Consider the following 19,598-nt stretch of genomic DNA (forward strand, 5'->3'; position numbering starts at 1 on the left):
GCGCGGATTGAGCAACGATCAAGAACGTTACGACGGTTACGGCTTGTTTTCAATTCCATTGTGTTAACCATTTTTTGTTGATTTGTAACCAATTGAAGTGAAAGGAAAGAAAGTTTTTTTTTGTTTGATTGGACTATTTTTAGTGATTAATAAAAAACGAATTAAACGTGTGAAAAGTTTCAAACTTAGTGGGGCCCAAAGCCGTCTAAAGAAAGAGAAATTTTCCGAAAAAAAACTTAAATAACCTGGACAAAAATGCGTTTTTTGTTGTTAATTATGGCGCTTATAGGTGCTGTTGCAGCCTATGTGGGACCATCTTCGGCCAAACCACCCCCAACTTTGGCAGACACAATCATCTCCGAATTATTGGGGGAAAAGTTAAGCATTAAAGATAATGAGCAGAGTGAAGCTTCTACCACCGCTTCGTCCTCTTCATCATCATCAACAACAGCGGCATCAACTTCCACTGAGCAGGCAAGCTCTTCCACCGAAGCCATGAAGGATCCCTTGCAAGAAATTGTCTCAGCGTTGCCCATCACTCTGCCTCCCTTACTCTCAGAGTTGGATATGCCCAAAAGACGTGTCATCACCTATGATCAACGCCAGGAGGGACAATATAACATACGCGCTGATTTGGATAATTTCATGTTTCTTTTGATCCCAGCAGCTCCAGCGGATAATTTTAATATTCTGGATATATTGGGTAAATCAGGGGCAAGACGTACCCCTCATTCCTCATTGAAATCGAATAAAAAGAAATATTATCCCTCGTCTTCGACTGGTAACAAACAGGATGGTTTGAAATATCGCCAATCCTTAAAGAATGCTGATTATCTTTCTAAGCCAAATGATCATTTGGGTGTGGCTTCCAGGGCTGGGGACTATATTGAGGGACGTACTCCTTATCATATGGATATATCTGCGCTGGATGAAGAACAAGTTCAGCCTCGCCTGAATCCCGATCGCCAGGTGGATGTTTTGCCACCCTCATATCCTTTGGCCTATCAGCATTTGATGAAACCATATTTGGAGGCAGAATCATCTATAATACAGACCTTGCCGCCGGCAGAGATGGCTAATCGCCATAACTCAGGTAAGTGAGGATCATTTGGAATTGAGAAAATAAAAGGTATTGACGAAACGATTACGACAATGCGAAAGTTTAGAAAAATATGACCAGGAAACCCCTACACTGACAGAAAAATTGATACCAAACTTGCTTTTGAAAGTGAAGCACTCCCGTATGGTATTAAAATAATACCGCATGGTATGGATAAAATCTAAAATGATAAGTGCCTTTTGGTATTAGATTTATTGCCATACAGTTATTACTTTTAAACTGTTATTGGCTGTAGTATCAAATCGTGATTATTTTAATACCATACTCGTTATCACCGGAACATTTCACCCATTCAGCCAAACCGAATGAAAATTGAAGCCTCTAAGGGCTCAGGAGGCCACCGTAGCGCAAAGTATAGCATGCCCGCCTGTGATGCTGAACGCCTGGGTTCGACTCCAGGTTATCCCCTCCTAATGCTGGCGACATTTGGGTGGTACTGTACCATTTGGTATGGCAGCGATGTAAAAACTTCTCCACAAAGAGGTGTCGTACTGCGGCGCGCCTTTCGGACTCAGCCATAAAAAGGAGGCCCCTTATCATTGAACTTCAACTTTAATCGGACAGCACTCATTGATATGTGAAAAGTTTGCCCCTGTTCCTTAATGGGCCAATTTGCATTTGCATGGGCTCAAGAAGACAAAACTGTGGATCGGTTTATATGGTGTCTATATGAGTACATAGACCGATTCAAATCATACGTGGCCCGTATATCTGTAGTCAAAACAGAATTCTTTTAGCCAAATATCAGCCTAATAGTATGAATATTAAGGTTTCTAGGGGCTTAGTAAGTCATAACTGCGGATCGGTTTACATGGGGGCTATATCAGTATATAGACAGGTTCGGTACATGCTCAGCACAAATGCTGGAAGTTAGAACAGAAGTTTTTGGGTCAAAATTCAGCCAAATCGAAGGAAAATTGCGCACCCTAGGGGCCTAATTTCAGCCAAATCGAATGAAAATTGAGGCCTCTAGATATTTAAGAAGTCAAAACTGGGGATTATTTTATATGAGGTCTATATGAGTATTTAGACCGATTCGGATCATACTCTGCACTAATCTTGGAAATTAGGACAGAAGTCTTCGGTGCAAAATATCAGTGCAAAATATCGAATGAAAATTGCGCACTCTAGGGGCTCAAGAAGTCAAATCCATAGTAGGTTTATGTGGGGGCTATTTCAGTATAAAGACCGATTCGGATGTTAAAAGTCAGAACAGAAGTATACGGGCCGAATTTTAGCCAAATCGAATAAAAATTGAGCATTATAGAGGCTCAAGAAGTCAAAACCAATCCCCAGGGTTATATCAGGTTATAGACCGATTTGAACCGAACTTGGCATAGTTGTTCGAAGCCCTAATAGAACACTATGTGCAAATTTAGAGCCGAATCGGACAAACATTGTAACTTCCAGGGGCTCAAGAAGTCAAATATCCAAATCTGAACCGATATGGCCCATTTACAATCCCCAATGACCTTCATCAATAGTTAGTATCAGCTTTACGCGTTCGATCGCTATCGTGATGGACGCTATCGAACGGATGGACGGAAACGATCCAGAATATATTTAATCTATGGGGTCGCAGATCAATATTTCGAGGTGTTAAAAACGGAATGACTTGATTAGTATACCCCCTTTGATAGTGGTTATAAAAATCACGTTTTTTCGCCAATATCTCATTGTTTCATTATTATACAAAGCGGAGAATAAAAGAGACGTTGCACAGTGGGAGAAAATCTAAAAAAAGTAGTAAACAATATACCGTGTGAGAACGGGTAGAGAAACCAGTGTAAATATTGTAGGGTTTTTGAGCACTATCCAGCAAAAAAAAAATTGGAAATGGGACCACAAACGAAAATTTGACAGCCCCAACAAATTTTCGAAATACCAAGGTGACCAATTTTAGGGGCCTGCCGAAGGCCTAGGGCATTGAAATTTAGCACACGGTCTCGTTAACAGCTCAGCTCTAACCATATCTCTACCCGTTCTCACACGGCATAATTTTTACAACTTTTTTTTTTGATTTTCCCCCAATGTGTGTCATTGCCTGGCTTTAGCTGCTAACTGACACCGACATTTAGGAGGGAACGCAATACCAGTCAGAACCGACTTAGGGGCTTGGTATGTAAAATAAATTAGGATTTTAGAAGTAGCATGCAATTCCTAACTTAGATTTTTATTTTATATCCTGGAGGAGGTATATCAATTTCGTCATTCTGTTCGTACCACATCGACATATTTATCTTTTTGTTTGTTTTTTAAGTTTTTTTGCTTGCTAAAGCGAAGATCATTTTATTTCACTATTTGTAGCTTGTTTCTCTTTCGAGATGAGCTCATTGATCGGAGATTTCTTCCTTTTTCCAAAAAAGGAAATCCAGAGATCATAACACACCAACCACTATAACGCGTCCCATAGTGGTTGGTGTGTTGTGATCTCTGGATTTCCTTTTTTGGAAAAAGGAAGAAATCTCCGATCAATGAGCTCATCTTGAAAGAGAAACAAGCTTTCATCTTTGGTTAGAAGACTTTTCAACCATATTAGGTATGGAGCCTTATTGATCGTGTTAACATTCGAAAGCACGCCAACTTTCGAAGAAATTAAGCTAGGCGCTGGAAAGTTTGCACAAACACTTCCTATTAGTGCAGGTCGGTTGGGATTGTAAATGAGGAATATCGGACCATGTTTTGATATAGCTGCTATATATTAACCGATTTTGGATCTGGACTTCTTGTCTGAAATTTTGTATGAAGTGTTTTGTTATTACTTTAAACAACTATGCCAAGTATGGTCCAAAACGGTTCATAGCTTGAAAAAGCTGCCATATAAACCGATCTCGGATCTTGACTTTTTAAGCCTCTAGAGGGCACAATTATTATCCAATTTTACAGAAGTTGAACTTAGTTTTGGTAAGAGTGGCAGTCCTTTGACAGACTCACTTAGACAATTTTAAGCGCTTTGTGATACCACAGTAGCGACAGACCAAGGTATCTGGCGGGAATCAAACCCACGACCCCGCTCTGGCTATCTGAGCACTCTACCAACTCGGCTACCAGAGAGCCCAATTTTACAGAAACTTTGAATGAAATCTTTTTTTTTTTGACTTGCAATAATTATGCTAAGTATGGTCCAAGTCCATTCATAATCTGATATAACTTCTTGAGGATCTATAGGGCGCAGTTCTTATCCGATTTGGTTGAAATTTTGCACTATGACTTCTACTATGGTCTCCAATATCAAATCAGTATAAAACCTCATATACCTCCAATAGCATGGGAAATTTTATCCATTACCCCTTTGTTTGCCTATTAAGTGAACTTGGCAAAGAACTTGACTAATGCGATCAACGGTGGAGGGTATGAGATCCGTCCCAACCGAACTTAGTACACTTTTACTTGTTCGCGGTTACTTTTTATACCCACCACCATAAGATGGGGGTATACTAACCTAGTCATTCCGTTTGTAACAGCTCGAAATATTGATCTAGGACCCCATAAAGTATATATATTCTTGATCGTCTCGACATTCAGAGTCGATCTAGCCATGGCCGTCCGTCCGCCTGTCGAAATCACGATTGCGGTCGAACGTGTAAAGCTAGCCACTTGAAATTTTGCACATATACGTCTAATTGATGTAGGGCCATTTGCAAAAATGGGCCATGTCGGTTTAGATTTGGATATAGCTCCCATATAAACCGGTCTCCCGATAAGACTTTTTGAGCCTCTGTAAGCCGCAATTTTTGTCCGATTTGATTTGATTTCCTGAGCCTTTGGAAGCCGCAATTTTTCTCCGATTTTGCTAAAATTTTGCATGCGGTGTTCTTCTTTGACTTCCGACAACTGTGCCAAGAACGGTCCAAATCCCATATAAACCGATCTCCCCATTTGATTTCTTGCGCCCCGGAAGACACAATTTTTGTTCGGTTTGGCTTAAATTTTGCAGATAGTATTCTGTTATCACTTCCAACAACTGTGCCAAGTACGATTCAAATCGGTCTATAATATGATATAGGTCCCATATAAACCGATCTCCCGATTAGACTTCTTGAGCCCCTGGAACCCTCAATTTTTGTCCAATTTGGCTGAAATTTTGCATGTAGGGTTCTGTTATGACTTTCAACAACTGTGCTTAGTAATGTCCAAATCGGTCTATAACCTGGTATGTCGTTTTGGTATGACTTTCAACAACTGTGCCAAATACGGTCCAAATCAGTCTATAACCTGATATTGCTCCCATGTAACCCGGTCTCTCGATCATTTATGTTCGGTTCCCAGAAGCTTTAATTTTTGCTGGTTTAACTGAAGTTTAGCATGTAGAATAAAATTTGTTTAGCATGTAGAATAGTTTGTATACATTTTTGCCAGAATCCATGGTGGTGGGCTCCCAAGTTTCGGCCTAGCTGCCATATATGTATATCGCCCGATTTTCACTTCTAGAGCCAAAATTTTGCACAACGCTTTTCTTGATGACTACCACATTATCTGAGAAGTTTGCTCGAAATCGGTTCAGAATTAGAAATAGCTCCCACTTTGTACTTATAGGGTAGGTGAAGGGTATAAAGTAGGCACTTCCCGACTTTTGCCTTTCCTTACTGATTTTTTTTATTAAACTTTTTAAATTTTCTTTATTTCATTCACAGAACCTTCACAAAACTCCGGCTTCTTCCGCTTTGCTCGCTACATACGCGGTGATAATTTCTTGGACTCGAATCGTTTAGGACCGCATCAATATCATCCGGCCTCTAGTCGAAGAATAGCACAAATTCCCATGTATCGTTCGGAAATGTCAATGGGTGCAGCTCAACTATATCCACCACTGGATGTGCCCCAGTTTAAGATAGCCTCAACAGCACGCAGCTTTGATGAGACACCCTCCACCTCCAACGAGGAGTTGGAGTCAAAACAAACTCTTGATGGTGGTGATTTGATTTATGAGAATGTTTTCTCACCCTCTGTGCACTTACGTCCTTTGGAAGACGACTTGGATTTGGAGTTACACAACGATGGGCTAATTGAGGGTGAGGCTAAGGCTTTGCTGAGTGATGGCATTGAACGTTGTGCCCCCGGCAAGAGACGTGATAGTTATGGGGTATGTCGTGAAATTCAAGGATACTAGAAATGGAGCGAGTGTAGCAGGAGTGAAAAAGGAAAATTCATTTTACTTAGTTTTAGATTTAAATTTAATTAAAAAAAACATGACTGCTTGTTTAAGATTTTCATAAAGTTTAAGTTAAGTGACAAGGTTCAAAATATTTTTCAAAAAAAAAAAAGAACAAAAATGATTGAAAGTTTTAAATTAATTATAATTTTAAGTTATAATGCTTAAGTACAAATTCATTTTTTTATTAAAAAATATTTTTGTGCACTTTATTTTATTATTTTAAAATATGTATAATACATATTCTTAACAAAATGGAACAAATAAAATTTTATATATATATTTTTAGTTTTTTTTTTTTTTTTGATAAAAATATATTTATTTTAAGCAAATGTGCCTTAACACTAGCACCCAATAATTCCTTGACAATTTTTAATAAATAAATAAACAATAACATAAACAAAAAGGATGTTTGTTTTTAATAAAGTTACCTTTTTTTATACAATAAATATTGAAAATGTTCATAAATTTTTCCTTAGAGAAAATATCAAAATCTTTCCCTTCGAAAATTTCTTAAAATTTTCCCTTAGAAAAATTTCTTAAAATACTTTCTTAGAGAAAATTTCTTTAAAAATCATGGAAATTTTGTCTTTAATAAAAATTTAACTGAAATTTTAACTTTAGAGAAAATTTTGCTTAAATTTTTTTGTAGGCCTAATATATATTCTTGATCAGCGTAAAAATCTAAGACGATCTAGCCAGACTAGCCGTCCGTCCGTCTGTTGAAATCACGCTACAGTATTTAAAAATTGAGATATTGAGCTGAAACTTGCACAGATTCTTTTTTTTTGGCCATGAGCTGGTTAAGTTCGAAGATGGGCTATATCGGACTATAACTTGATATAGCCCCCATATAGACCGATCCGCCGATTTAGGGTCTTAGGCCCATAAAAGCCACATTTATTATCCGATTTTGCTACAATTTTGGAACAGTGAGTTGTGTAAGACCCTTCGACATCCTTCTTCAATTTGGCTCAGATCGGTGCAGATTTGGATATAGCTGTCATATAGACCGATCCGCCGATTTATGGTCTTAGGCCCATAAAAGCCACATTTTATTTCCGATTTTGCTGAAATTTGGGACAGTGAGTTGTCTTAGGCCCTTTGATATCTTTCTTCAATTTGGCTTAGATCGATCTAGATTTGGATATAGCTGCCATATAGACCGATCTCTCAATTTAAGGTCTTAGGCCCATAAAAGGCTCATTTATTGGCCGATTTTGCCAAAATTTGGGACAGTGAGTTGTGTTCAGCCCCTCGACATACTTCTGCAATATGGGCGCCCCGGTAGCCGAGTTGGTAGCATGCTTGGACTACCAGTGCAGGGTTCGTGGGTTCGATTTCCGCCACAAGCCTTGGTCTGTCGCTACTGTGGTATCACAATGGACATAAAATTGTCTAAGTGAGTCTGTAAAAGACTGCCACTCTTACCTAACCTAACCTACTTCTGCAATATGACATAGATCGGTCTAGATTTGAATATAGCTGCCATATAGGCCGATCTCTCGATTTAAGGTTTTGGGCTCATAAAATTCGCATTTATAATCCGATGTCGCCGAAATTTGAGACAGTGAGTTGTGTTAGGCTCTTCCATATTTTTCAGCAATATGGGACAGATCGGTCCAGATTTGGATATAACTGCGATATAGACCGATATCTCGATTTAAAGTCTTGGCCCCCCAAAAGGCGCATTTATAATCCGATTTCACTGAAATTTAACACAGTGACTTATGTTAGGCTTTTTAACATCCGTGTCGTATATGGTTCAGATCGGTTTATTTTTAGATATAGCTACCAAAAAGACCAATATTTTGTTATATACAATTGAACAATGACTTGTACTTATTAGTATTTGGTCCAAATCGGAACATATTTCGATATAGCTGCTATGGTATGCATTATTCAACGGATTTTGACGAAAGGTGGTTTACATATATACCCGAGGTGGTGGGTATCCAAAGTTCGGCCCGGCCGAACTTAAAGCCTCTTTACTTGTTTTTATTACTTTTAAAATTTTTTATAATTTAATTTTGGATAAAAATTTAAACAAACATTTTTTTAGTAATTTCTTATTTTCTTAAACCTTTTAAGATACCATAATTTCCCAAAAAAATTCAGAGTTTTGGAAAAATGTTGATATTATTTTGGCTAATTAATTTGGTGGTTATCGATGGGCTCAACCTTATCGCGTTTTTTACCTTTACAACAAAATATTAGTATTGTAAACATAAACAATTTGCAATTTGCTAGTACATATTTATTTGTGTGACTAAAAATAACGCACAGACGAGCGATATGCTCTCGCATGTCAGCGTTATGCTTAGTTTTATGCATGAATGATTGCCTATTTGCTTTTCAAGCTACTTTAAATTAAATTGCACAGTGTAGTGAAGAGTAAAACATTTTTTTAATAATTCGTATAATGAATAAGAATTGCTATGCTATTGGAGCTATATCAGGTTATCAACTGATTTGTACCATACTTTGTTTGGATGTTGGAGACCATACTAAAAGTCATTGTGCAAAAGTAGATTCGAATTAGATTTGCGCCCTATATTTGGCACGTATATTGGAGGTCGTACGAAAATCCATTGTACAATATTTTAGCCAAATCGGATAAGAACTGCGCCCTCTAGAGGCTCCTGAAGTATAATCGGGAAGTCCGTTTGATTAGAACTGCGTCCTCTGGAGGCTCCCGAAGTATAATAGGGAAATCGGTTTATATGGGACCTATGGCAAGTTATGAACTGATTTAGACCATTTATGGCATAGTTGTTGCAAGTCAAAACAAAACACCACGCGCAAAATTTCATTTCAATCGGATTAGAACTGCGCCCTCTAGTGGCTCAAGTAGTATAATCGGAAAACCGGATTATATGGCAGCTATATTAGGTTATTAACTTATTTGGACCATACTTGTAATAGTTTTTGCAAGTCAAAACAAAACACCACGTGTTAAATTTTAGAAAAATCGGATTTAAAATGCCCCCTATAGAGGCTCAAGAAGTCAAGATCCGAGATCGGTATATATGGCAGCAATATCAGTTTATGAACCAATTTCGACAATTCTTGGCACAGTTTTTGGAAGTCATACCGAAACACCTCGTGCAAAATTTCAGCCACATTGAATAAGAATTGCCCCCTCTAGAGTCGCAATTCAAGATCAAAGATCGGTTTATGTGGCAGCTATGTCAAAACATGAACCGCTACGACTAATTTACAATCCCAACTGACCGTCCGTCTGTGTCTATCGAAAGCACGCTAACTTTAGAAGGAATAAAGCTAGGCCCTTGAAAATTTTCCCAAATACCTCCTTTTAGTGTAGGTCGTTTGGGATTGTAAATGTGTAATATCTATCCATGTTTTCATTTAGCTGTCATATAAACCGATCTTGGATCTTGACTTCTTGAGCCTTTAGAGGACAAAACTCTTATCCGATTTGTCTGAAATTTCGCATGCGGTTTAAATCCGATGGCATGATCAAAATCGGTTCATAACCTGATATAGCTGGCATATAAATCGATCTCGGATCTTGATTTATTGAGCCGATAGAGGGCGCAATTTTTGTCCGATTTGCTATGGTCTAAATGGGTTAATAACTTGATATAGCTCCCATATAAATCTATATTCCGATTATACTTTTTGTGCTTCTAGAGGGTGTAATTCTTATCCGATTTGGCTGAAATTTTGCACAATGACTTCTACTTTATTCTCCAACAGCCAATGCAAGTATGGTCCGAATCGGTTTATAACCTGATATTATTATTACTAGCCCACCCAAAAGTCAAAGTCAAAGTCAAAATTTCAGTGAAATTTTTTATAAAGTCAAAATTTCACTTAATTTTTCTGTAAAGCCAAAATTTCACTTAATTTTTCTCTAAAGTCAAAATTTTTGTGAAATTTCCTCTAAAGACAAAATTTCCATGAAATTTTCTCTAAAGTCAAAATTTCAGTGAAATTTTCTCTAAAGACAAAATTTTACTGAAATTTCCTTTAAAGACAAAATTTCACTGAAATTTCCTCTAAAGACAAAATGTTAGTGAAAAGTTCTCCAAATGCAATACTTCAATGAAAATTTTTCCAAAGTCAAAGTCCATTATTGAGTGTTCATAAGATTCACATGTTCTTATAACTTTTTTCATCAATTTGTTTACTTAGTTTATTTTTCAGTTTTTGCTTTTTATTTTCTCCCACTGGTACCCAGAAATTCTCATAGAGGCGTGAAGTGTTTTTCTTTTATTTGTTTTCATAATAAGTTCATAAATTTTGTAAAACAAAACCGTTGGAATTAATATGCACATCAGGCACTTCAGATGTATTCACATGCAGTCCATCTTTAGGTGAGGAGCGAGCGTTCATGGTTGGACGACTACCACAGGTAGGCATGTAGCTGTGCCATAATTAAAATGCTTCCAGGCAAAAGTGGGTTTGTCAGGCGACACTCCATCACATCCATCCATAAGGTGTTCAGTGACTAAACAATGACAATAACTCAGAGTAATTTATACCAGAGACATACAAATAAACGCGGAATCATTTGAAATAGATTTTTTGAAATCATTATTTAGAAATTCAAAAAGAAAAAATTGAAATTCGAAACGTTTTGACAATTACGTTGAATGCAAAAAAAAAACCATTTTTTATAACATTTCGATTTATTTATTTCATATAATTTTTGAAGAAACAATTTACGATTTAACGTCACTGCAATTGGCTAAACAAAAGGAGGGCTTGCTTATTGAAATTCAATAAAAATATTGACAACAGTCATAACAACAATTGAAGTCAAGTTCATTGACTTGCTGGCCCCTTGCTGCGCTTTTGTTGGCCTCTTTTCATGAACAGCAGTAGCCGTTTTCTTTTTCTTTGGCTCCCAGAGGAGAGGGGGTTTTGGTTGTTGGTTTGTTTTGTCTTACCATTAAACTGTTAACCGTTTGCTTTTTTTGTGTTTTTACTTGAGGCCTTTGGGGACACCAAAAAACCGGAAATGCAACGGGTTCTTCTTTAGAAGAATGCATTTTAAGCTACACCATCATCATCATCAACATAGGCGGCTCCCAGAAGAACAAAAGAACATCGCTCATTGCAGATGACAAAACTAGCTGGATGGTTGGCTGGCTGGCTAACTTAGGCTTAACTGGTTGTTGCGCATGCGCAACCTGTCATAAAGGAATTCTTTATGTTCGCCGTTGTCTTGTCGAACAGGACTTTTAGTGTTTGCGAAGATCTCTTTTTTTTTGTTCTTAGTGATTTTTCTGATGGAAAACAAAGGAGGCATGTAGTGGCTGCTTGTTGTTAAAGACAAAGAATGGGATGATTATCTTGTACACTGACCGCATTATACCAAAAATAAAGGGGCCATTGGCGATTTATAATGACGAGTGGAAGTCTACAGGCGTGAAAAATATTTCGTAAGTAAGAAAGAATATTTCATTGAAATAATTTCTTTTGACATTTTGTCTTTAGAGAAAATTTCATAGAAATTTTGTCTTTAGAGAAAATTTCATAGAAATTTTGTCTTTAGAGAAAATTTCATAGAAATTTTGTCTTTAGAGAAAATTTCATAGAAATTTTGTCTTTAGAGAAAATTTCATAGAAATTTTGTCTTTAGAGAAAATTTCATAGAAATTTTGTCTTTAGAGAAAATTTCATAGAAATTTTGTCTTTAGAGAAAATTTCATAGAAATTTTGTCTTTAGAGAAAATTTCATAGTAATTTTGTCTTTAGAGAAAATTTCATAGTAATTTTGTCTTTAGAGAAAATTTCATAGAAATTTTGTCTTTAGAGAAAATTTCATAGAAATTTTGTCTTTAGAGAAAATTTAATAGAAATTTTGTCTTTAGAGAAAATTTCATCGAAATTTTGTCTTTAGAGAAAATTTCATAGAAATCTTGCCTTTAGAGAAAATTTCATAGAAATTTTGTCTTTAGAGAAAATTTCATAGAAATTTTGTCTTTAGAGAAAATTTCATAGAAATTTTGTCTTTAGAGAAAATTTCATAGAAATTTTGTCTTTAGAGAAAATTTCATAGAAATTTTGTCTTTAGAGAAAATTTAATAGAAATTTTGTCTTTAGAGAAAATTTCATAGAAATTTTGTCTTTAGAGAAAATTTCATAGAAATTTTGTCTTTAGAGAAAATTTCATAGAAATTTTGTCTTTAGAGAAAATTTCATAGAAATTTTGTCTTTAGAGAAAATTTCAAAGAAATTTTGTCTTTAGAGTAAATTTCATAGAAATTTTGTCTTTAGAGAAAATTTCATAGAAATTTTGTCTTTAGAGAAAATTTCATAGAAATTTTGTCTTTAGAGAAAATTTCATAGAAATTTTGTCTTTAGAGAAAATTTCATAGAAATTTTGTCTTTAGAGAAAATTTCATAGAAATTTTGTCTTTAGAGAAAATTTCATAGAAATTTTGTCTTTAGAGAAAATTTCATAGAAATTTTGTCATTAGAGAAAACTTCATAGAAATTTTGTCTTTAAAGAAAATTTCATAGAAATGTTGTCTTTGGAGAAAATTTCATAGAAATTTTGTCTTTAGAGATAATTTCATAGAATTTTTGTCTTTAGAGAAAATTTCATAGAATTTTTGTCTTTAGAGAAAATTTCATAGAAATTTTGTCTTTAGAGAAAATTTCATAGAAATTTTGTCTTTAGAGAAAATTTCATAGAAATTTTGTCTTTAGAGAAAATTTCATAGAAATTTTGTCTTTAGAGAAAATTTCATAGAAATTTTGTCTTTAGAGAAAATTTCATAGAAATTTTGTCTATAGAGAAAATTTCATAGAAATTTTGTCTTTAGAGAAAATTTCATAGAAATTTTGTCTTTAGAGAAAATTTCATAGAAATTTTGTCTTTAGAGAAAAATTCATAGAATTTTTGTCTTTAGAGAAAAATTCATAGAATTTTTGTCTTTAGAGAAAAATTCATAGAATTTTTGTCTTTAGAGAAAAATTCATAGAATTTTTGTCTCTAGAGAAAATTTCATAGAATTTTTGTCTTTAGAGAAAATTTTTATAGAAATTTTGTCTTTAGAGAAAATTTCATAGAAATTTTGTCTGTAGAGAAAATTTCACCTATTGTGAGACTGCCCTGAAATTGCGAGAGTAGGTGCAGGATTTTGGTTGCACAAAATCTAAATTATTCTTGACTACTATAGCTTTGAATTGCATCTTGGAGAGAGCTTCTCCAGGTCTACTGGCCGTTTTGCCATGCATTTTGGCTCCTAATCCTCATCATTTTAATGTCTGGTATTGTACTGACGTACATTTTATCAGTGTTCTTCTGCGCTTTTTGAATCTTTGGGGGCGACACAATAGACCTAAGTTCCCTGTGTGAATCTGATAGTGAATGAGGTTGCTAGACGCGTGCCATTTTATACCCTTAGTTTAAAAACCATAACAGCAGCAAACACAATTTATAAATTATTTATTTTGAAGTTTATATTTTTGTTCGGCGAATTCAAAAATGAGTTGACATACCAAATTCTCTCAGCTGTTAGAAATTCTATCCTAGGTAACAATCACAATAATTTTATTTCTATATGTTACCATAACCTTTGGGCTTCTTAACTTACTTATAAAGGAGGCAAAAACTCCTTTTAAGTTTCGGTTCCAAATTCGAACCGGTATTTTCTGTGGATATGCCATTATCCACTTTCAATTTATCGAATTTTACCATTATTCGTATAAAAATGCATTTACAATAGTTCGTATTCTGTATTCAATTGCTTACAATATTTGTAATTCACAATATTAACAATTCACAATATTCTATTAGAGGTTTAAGACTATGCTATTGAACATTCATCATGCAATTGCAAACATACTGACCACAATTTCACTATGAAACAGGGGGCAAACATAAATGAGTGCTGTCCGATTAAGTTTGGCTGAAATTTTGCATGTAATATTTTGTCATGACTTATAACAATTGTGCCAAGTGCGATCCAAATCGGCCTACAATCTGATATGGCTGCCATATAAACCAATCTCCCGATTTGATTTCTTAAGCCCTTACAAGCCGCAATTTTTGTCCGATTTGGCTGAAATTTTGCATGTAGTGTTCTGTTATGACTTCCAACAACTGTGCCAAGAACGTGTCGAATCGGTCCATAACCTGATATAACTCCCATATAAATCGATCTCCCGATTTGACTTCTTGAGTCCTCACAAGTCCCAAGTTTTGTCCGATTCGCCGGAAATTTTCCATATAGTGTTTTGTTATGACTTTCAACAACTGTAGCAAGTACGATCTAAATCGGCCTACAATCTGATATGGCTGCCATAAAAACCAATCTCCCGATTTGATTTCTTGAGTCCTTACAAGCCGCAATTTTTGTCCGATTTGGCTGAAATTTAGCATGTAGTGTTCTGTTATGACTTCCGACATCTGTGCCAAGAACGTTCCGAATCGATCTATAACCTGATATAACTCCCATATAACCCTTCTCCCGATTTGACTTATTGAATCCTTACAAACCCGAGTCTCAAACGAGTTATTTTTTGCGTGTACAATGGACATTGAAACCTGTTTTTCTATTAAGGCGTTGTTGTCGTCTTCGACATTAAGCTGAGTATGCACCTCTAGCGAAATTTTGGTTGCAGCCAAGACATTACTGTCGCCACTGAAAAATAGTTGTGTAGAATACAAGATGGCGACAAACACCGATTTACAATTTTGACCGTATTTTCATCATTTTTGGCATGTATAGAACATATGTGCTGTAATTTATAGTTTTTATTTGCAAATAACTTTATTTCATGTTGCATGGAGCTATTAAAAGCATGGAAAAAGGAAATTTAGAGACTAATAACCAAATGTTCAAAAAAGCTCTAACAAATGAGAGAAATGTAATATTCTCAGTCGTTTATATGTGAGTGTGCATGCAACCCGGGCGACATGGAACGGAGAACTTTTGAGTTATTTTATTAACATTTTGAGTTTCAAAGTCTATCCCTTTCTTTTGTCTATGTAAAAATATACATTTTCATTCATAGTTGCAAGAAAAAATTTACCAATGCCTTTTATGTCACCCTGTTACGCAAAGAAATATGCATTTGAGCTGCGTACCTGCAATTACAATTTTCCGTAACGAAAATTTCGTTTAGGATATATCAATTCACGTCTTATAGTAACGAGAATTTCGCCAGAGGTGTTTAGAGAAAAATTCTTTTATTCTTTAGAGAATATTTAATGTCTTTAGAAATATTTTAAGGAAATTCTGTTTTTAGAAAATAAGTTGTTGATACATTTGTTTTTTTTAGAAGCAATCGCAATAAATTTCATATAACTGAATTTATAATTTTACATCTTGCGAGTTATGAGAATGCAAATATTCGTTTTTTGAAATGATTCATGTTATCCATGGGATTTTACTGTGGATATCCCATTATTAGGTTTTAATTTATTGTAGTTTGCCATAATTCGAATGAAAAGTGAATTCACAAAAATTCGAATAACGTTTATTTTCTATTAAACAAAAGTTACTATTCACAATATTAGTTATTAATCTGCAATCCATTCACAATAATACACTAACGGTTTATGGTTATGATATGAGCATTCAGTAACAATAGTGAGAATGTACCAAACAGTATACATGGCTATGTTAATGTCAGATTACTTTAACAGTTGTATTTTTTAAGAAGTAAATGTGATGTTAAATCTTTTCTAAGTTACAGTCTGTAAATAACTTAGTTGTGGTTAACTCTAGAGAAGTATATGGTTATTGTCCGTTAGTGGGAAAGTGAGGTGATGTTTTGATTAACCACAGACATACTTCTTTTATTGGACGACTGCAGCTTTGGCGAAAATATGCATGCCCTTACTAATCCTTGGCCACAGCGTTGAGTGCATTTCGCCCATCTAGAATGACGCCTATTGCGGTCAGTGATGCCAACAATTTATCAGCAAAAAGCGTAACAAAAGTAGTGAAAAGTGTAAAGAAGAATAACCTAACCTAACCTAACCACCTAGGATATATATGTAACCCCCTTTTGTCACAATCCGGTGAAAACTGGATAACTTATGTACTCAAATTCGGCACGAAAATTGAGTGGTCTAATAAATATATGTCACTGTTAATTTTTGTAGACCAAAAAATTGGTCTTTTTGGCAGCTATATCCAAATATAAATCGATCTGAACCATATAGGACGCGGATGTCGAAAATCCTAATAAGTCACTGCGTCAAAATTCAACGAAATCGGATAATAAATGCGCTTTTTATACCGATCTGGACCAAATACAAGGATATAGTAATCATCCTATTTTTCCATAATTCCACTACTATATCCGTAGTTATATCTAAATAGGGGCTGGTCTCGATCATATTTTATTCAGGTCCCGAGAACTCATAGACAAGTCACATTTTCAGAAAATAAATCAGCTTTTTATGGGATTAAGACCCTAAATCGGAAGATTGGTCTATATGACAGGTATATTTATATCGTCTGATCTGACTCACATTTGGGTCGGAAGGCTTAAAACAACTCACTATTTCAAATTTCAATGAAATCGGGTAATAAATTAAGCTTTTATGAGCTTCAGACCCTTAATCGGCATACCGGTCTATTTGACAGCTATATCTAAATACAGTCCGATATTTACCATATTTGGGACAGATGACAGGTGGCTTAAAACAACTCACCGTTTCAAATTTCAGAAAAATTGGGTAATACATGCAGCTTTTATGGGTTCAAGACCCTTAAACGGCAGATCGGTCTAAATGGCAGCTATATCTAAATATAGTTCCATCTGAAAGATATTTGGAGCGGATATCGGGTGGCGTTAAACAACTCACTGTTCAAAATTTCAGCGAAATCGGAGAAAAATAAAGCTTTTTTGGGCTTCAGACCCTTTATCGGCTGATCAATCTATATGGCAGCTATATCTAAATATAGTCCGATCTGAACCATATTGGGTTATAATGCAGGGAGGCTTAAAATAACTCACTGTTTAAAATTTCATCGAAATTGGGTGATAATTGCAGTTTTAATGGGTTCCAGACCCTTTAACGGCAGATCGGTCTATATGGCAGCTATATCTAAATATAGTCCGATCTGAACCTTTTTTGGGTCAGATGGCAGGAGACCTAAAATCGGATAAAAAATAAAGCATTTATGGGCATTAGACCCTTTATCGACAGATCGGTCTATATAACAGTTATATCTAAATGTAGTCCGATCGGAACTATATTTAAGTCAGATGTCGGGAGGCTTAAAATAACCCACTGTTCCAAATTTCAGCGAAATCGGGTAATAAATAAAACCTTTTTTGACTTCAGACCCTTTATCGGCAGATCGGTCTATATGGCAGCTTTATCTAAATATAGTTCGACCTGAACCATATTTGGGTCAGATGTCAGGAGTCCGGAGGTGAGTAGTTTAATCACTGTTTCCAATTTCAGCGAAATCGGATAAAAAATAGAGCATTTATGGGCATTAGACCCTTTATCGGCTGATCGGTCTATATAGCAGCTATATCCAAATAGGGTCCGATTTGGTCCGTTCAAGAACATAACCAGCGTGCATCAAAAAGACGTATCTGTGCCAAACTTCAGCTCAATATTTTAATTTATGAAGGCTGTAGAGTGATTACAACAGACAGACGGATAGACAGACAGACACACGGTCATCGTTAAATCTTTTTACGAAGATCCGAAATATATATACTCTGTTGGGTCTGAAATTGATATTTCGATGTGTTGCAAACAGAATGACTAAATGAATATACCCCCTATCCTATGGTGGTGGGTATAAACATCACATTGTGCCCACAATTTCGCGCAAAATGATGGGGCGCTGCCATCGAAATTTTTCGCTATGGTAGTCCAGCTGAATTGGTTGACCCATTAGAAAACGTAGTTGAAATCCCGGGTAGAACCTCAGAGAAAATTTTTTAGTAATAGTTTTCCCTTCATCCGGTAGTGATTGGCTCTCATTAGCGATAAACTCAGCCATTTAAGACTTTTCTACGAAGAAGTGCCGTTAAGCAGCACACCGACCTTAGGATGATACTTCTTTCATTGATATGAAAGAAGTATCATCCTTTCCTTAATGGAATGTTTGTGGGAAAATGTCGAAATCGAAATTTTTCGCTATGGTAGTCTAGCTGAATTGGTTGACCCATTAGAAATCGTAGTTGAAATCCCGGGTAGAACCTCAGAGAAAATTTTTTTGTAATATTGGGTTGCCCAAAAAGTAATTGCCAGTAATCAGTGATCGCCAGGATTTGAATTCAATCAGTAATCGCCTGGATTTGAATTCAAGCGTTCAGCGTCATAGGCGGACATGCTAACCTCTGCGCTACGGTGGCCTAGGTATAGCTCTTATAAAAACTGCACAATTTTTTTTTCAATTTGGCTTTGGGTCTCATTCCTTGTTGACAGCTAAAAACTTTCGTTTTAAACGGAATTAACTTAATTCCCTTAAACAATTTATAATTTGCACTCACTGCCTGTAACGTATTCCAATTCCAATAAAAGGCTAAAGTTTTTTTTTGGTTTCCGTTTACTTTTTTGAAAAAAAATAATTTACTCGTTATCTCTCATATTAAAACATTTCCTTTGTCATTGGCGGAGTTTGTCTGTCGTTCTTTGGTACTTTTCTTTGAGTTTGTTTGATGTTGTGGCTTTTTGTCTAATTACATTCGAAATTTATGTCACGAACATTTGGGAAACATTTTTCGGAGACTTTGAGCAAATAAACTTTATCCTTGACAAATATTGGCTACAACTTTTCGCTACAATACGCGGAAGCAGACGTTAAACATATGCCGTTGGCGGTAACGGAAGAGGAAGTGGCATAAAGGGAAGCGGAAGTGTTGATATGTGACAAAAGATTTAAAAGAGAATTGCATTTAAAAGAAACAATTTAAAGTGTAGGCAGTTGTTAAAGAGCCTAACATCAAAGGTATTATCGATTACAACAAATCAATTTTGCTTAAATATTAAATTTTATTAAAATTTGCAAAAAATTCAAATTTTCAAGGAAAATTAAATTTTAAGAAAACTGTAGTTGGCCGGTCCGAACTTTGGATACCCAACATCTCAGATATATATTATGGCAATTTGTAAAAATCCGGTGAAAATTAACTTTTGATCAACCAATAGCAGCTACAAAGAAATATGGTCGTATCTGGATCAAATTCAGTGGGGATGGTGGGAGTCTAATATATTTCTGCGAATATGCAGCCTTTTTACAGCTGTCACGCATGCAATGTCCTATGTAAGGATCGCTTAAGGAGTGAAGGTGGGGGATTGACCATCGTGATATTCCGTTACGTGCAGTATAGACCAATCTCGCCTTCGCCTGGCGGTAGGGAGCC

General features: G+C 35.6%; 1 protein-coding gene across 1 annotated transcript; it reads left to right on the forward strand.

The window, feature by feature from the left end:
- On the forward strand, positions 1-6,516 carry LOC106091447 (uncharacterized). Its single transcript, XM_013257969.2, has 2 exons — positions 1-1,093; positions 5,755-6,516. Exons 1-2 carry the CDS (start codon positions 256-258, stop codon positions 6,228-6,230), a joined length of 1,314 nt encoding a protein of 437 aa, XP_013113423.2. The 5' UTR covers positions 1-255; the 3' UTR covers positions 6,231-6,516.
- The last annotated feature ends 13,082 nt before the right edge of the window (positions 6,517-19,598 follow it).

This window comes from Stomoxys calcitrans, chromosome 3 (genome assembly GCF_963082655.1).
Source record: "Stomoxys calcitrans chromosome 3, idStoCalc2.1, whole genome shotgun sequence".
Taxonomy (NCBI): domain Eukaryota; kingdom Metazoa; phylum Arthropoda; class Insecta; order Diptera; family Muscidae; genus Stomoxys; species Stomoxys calcitrans.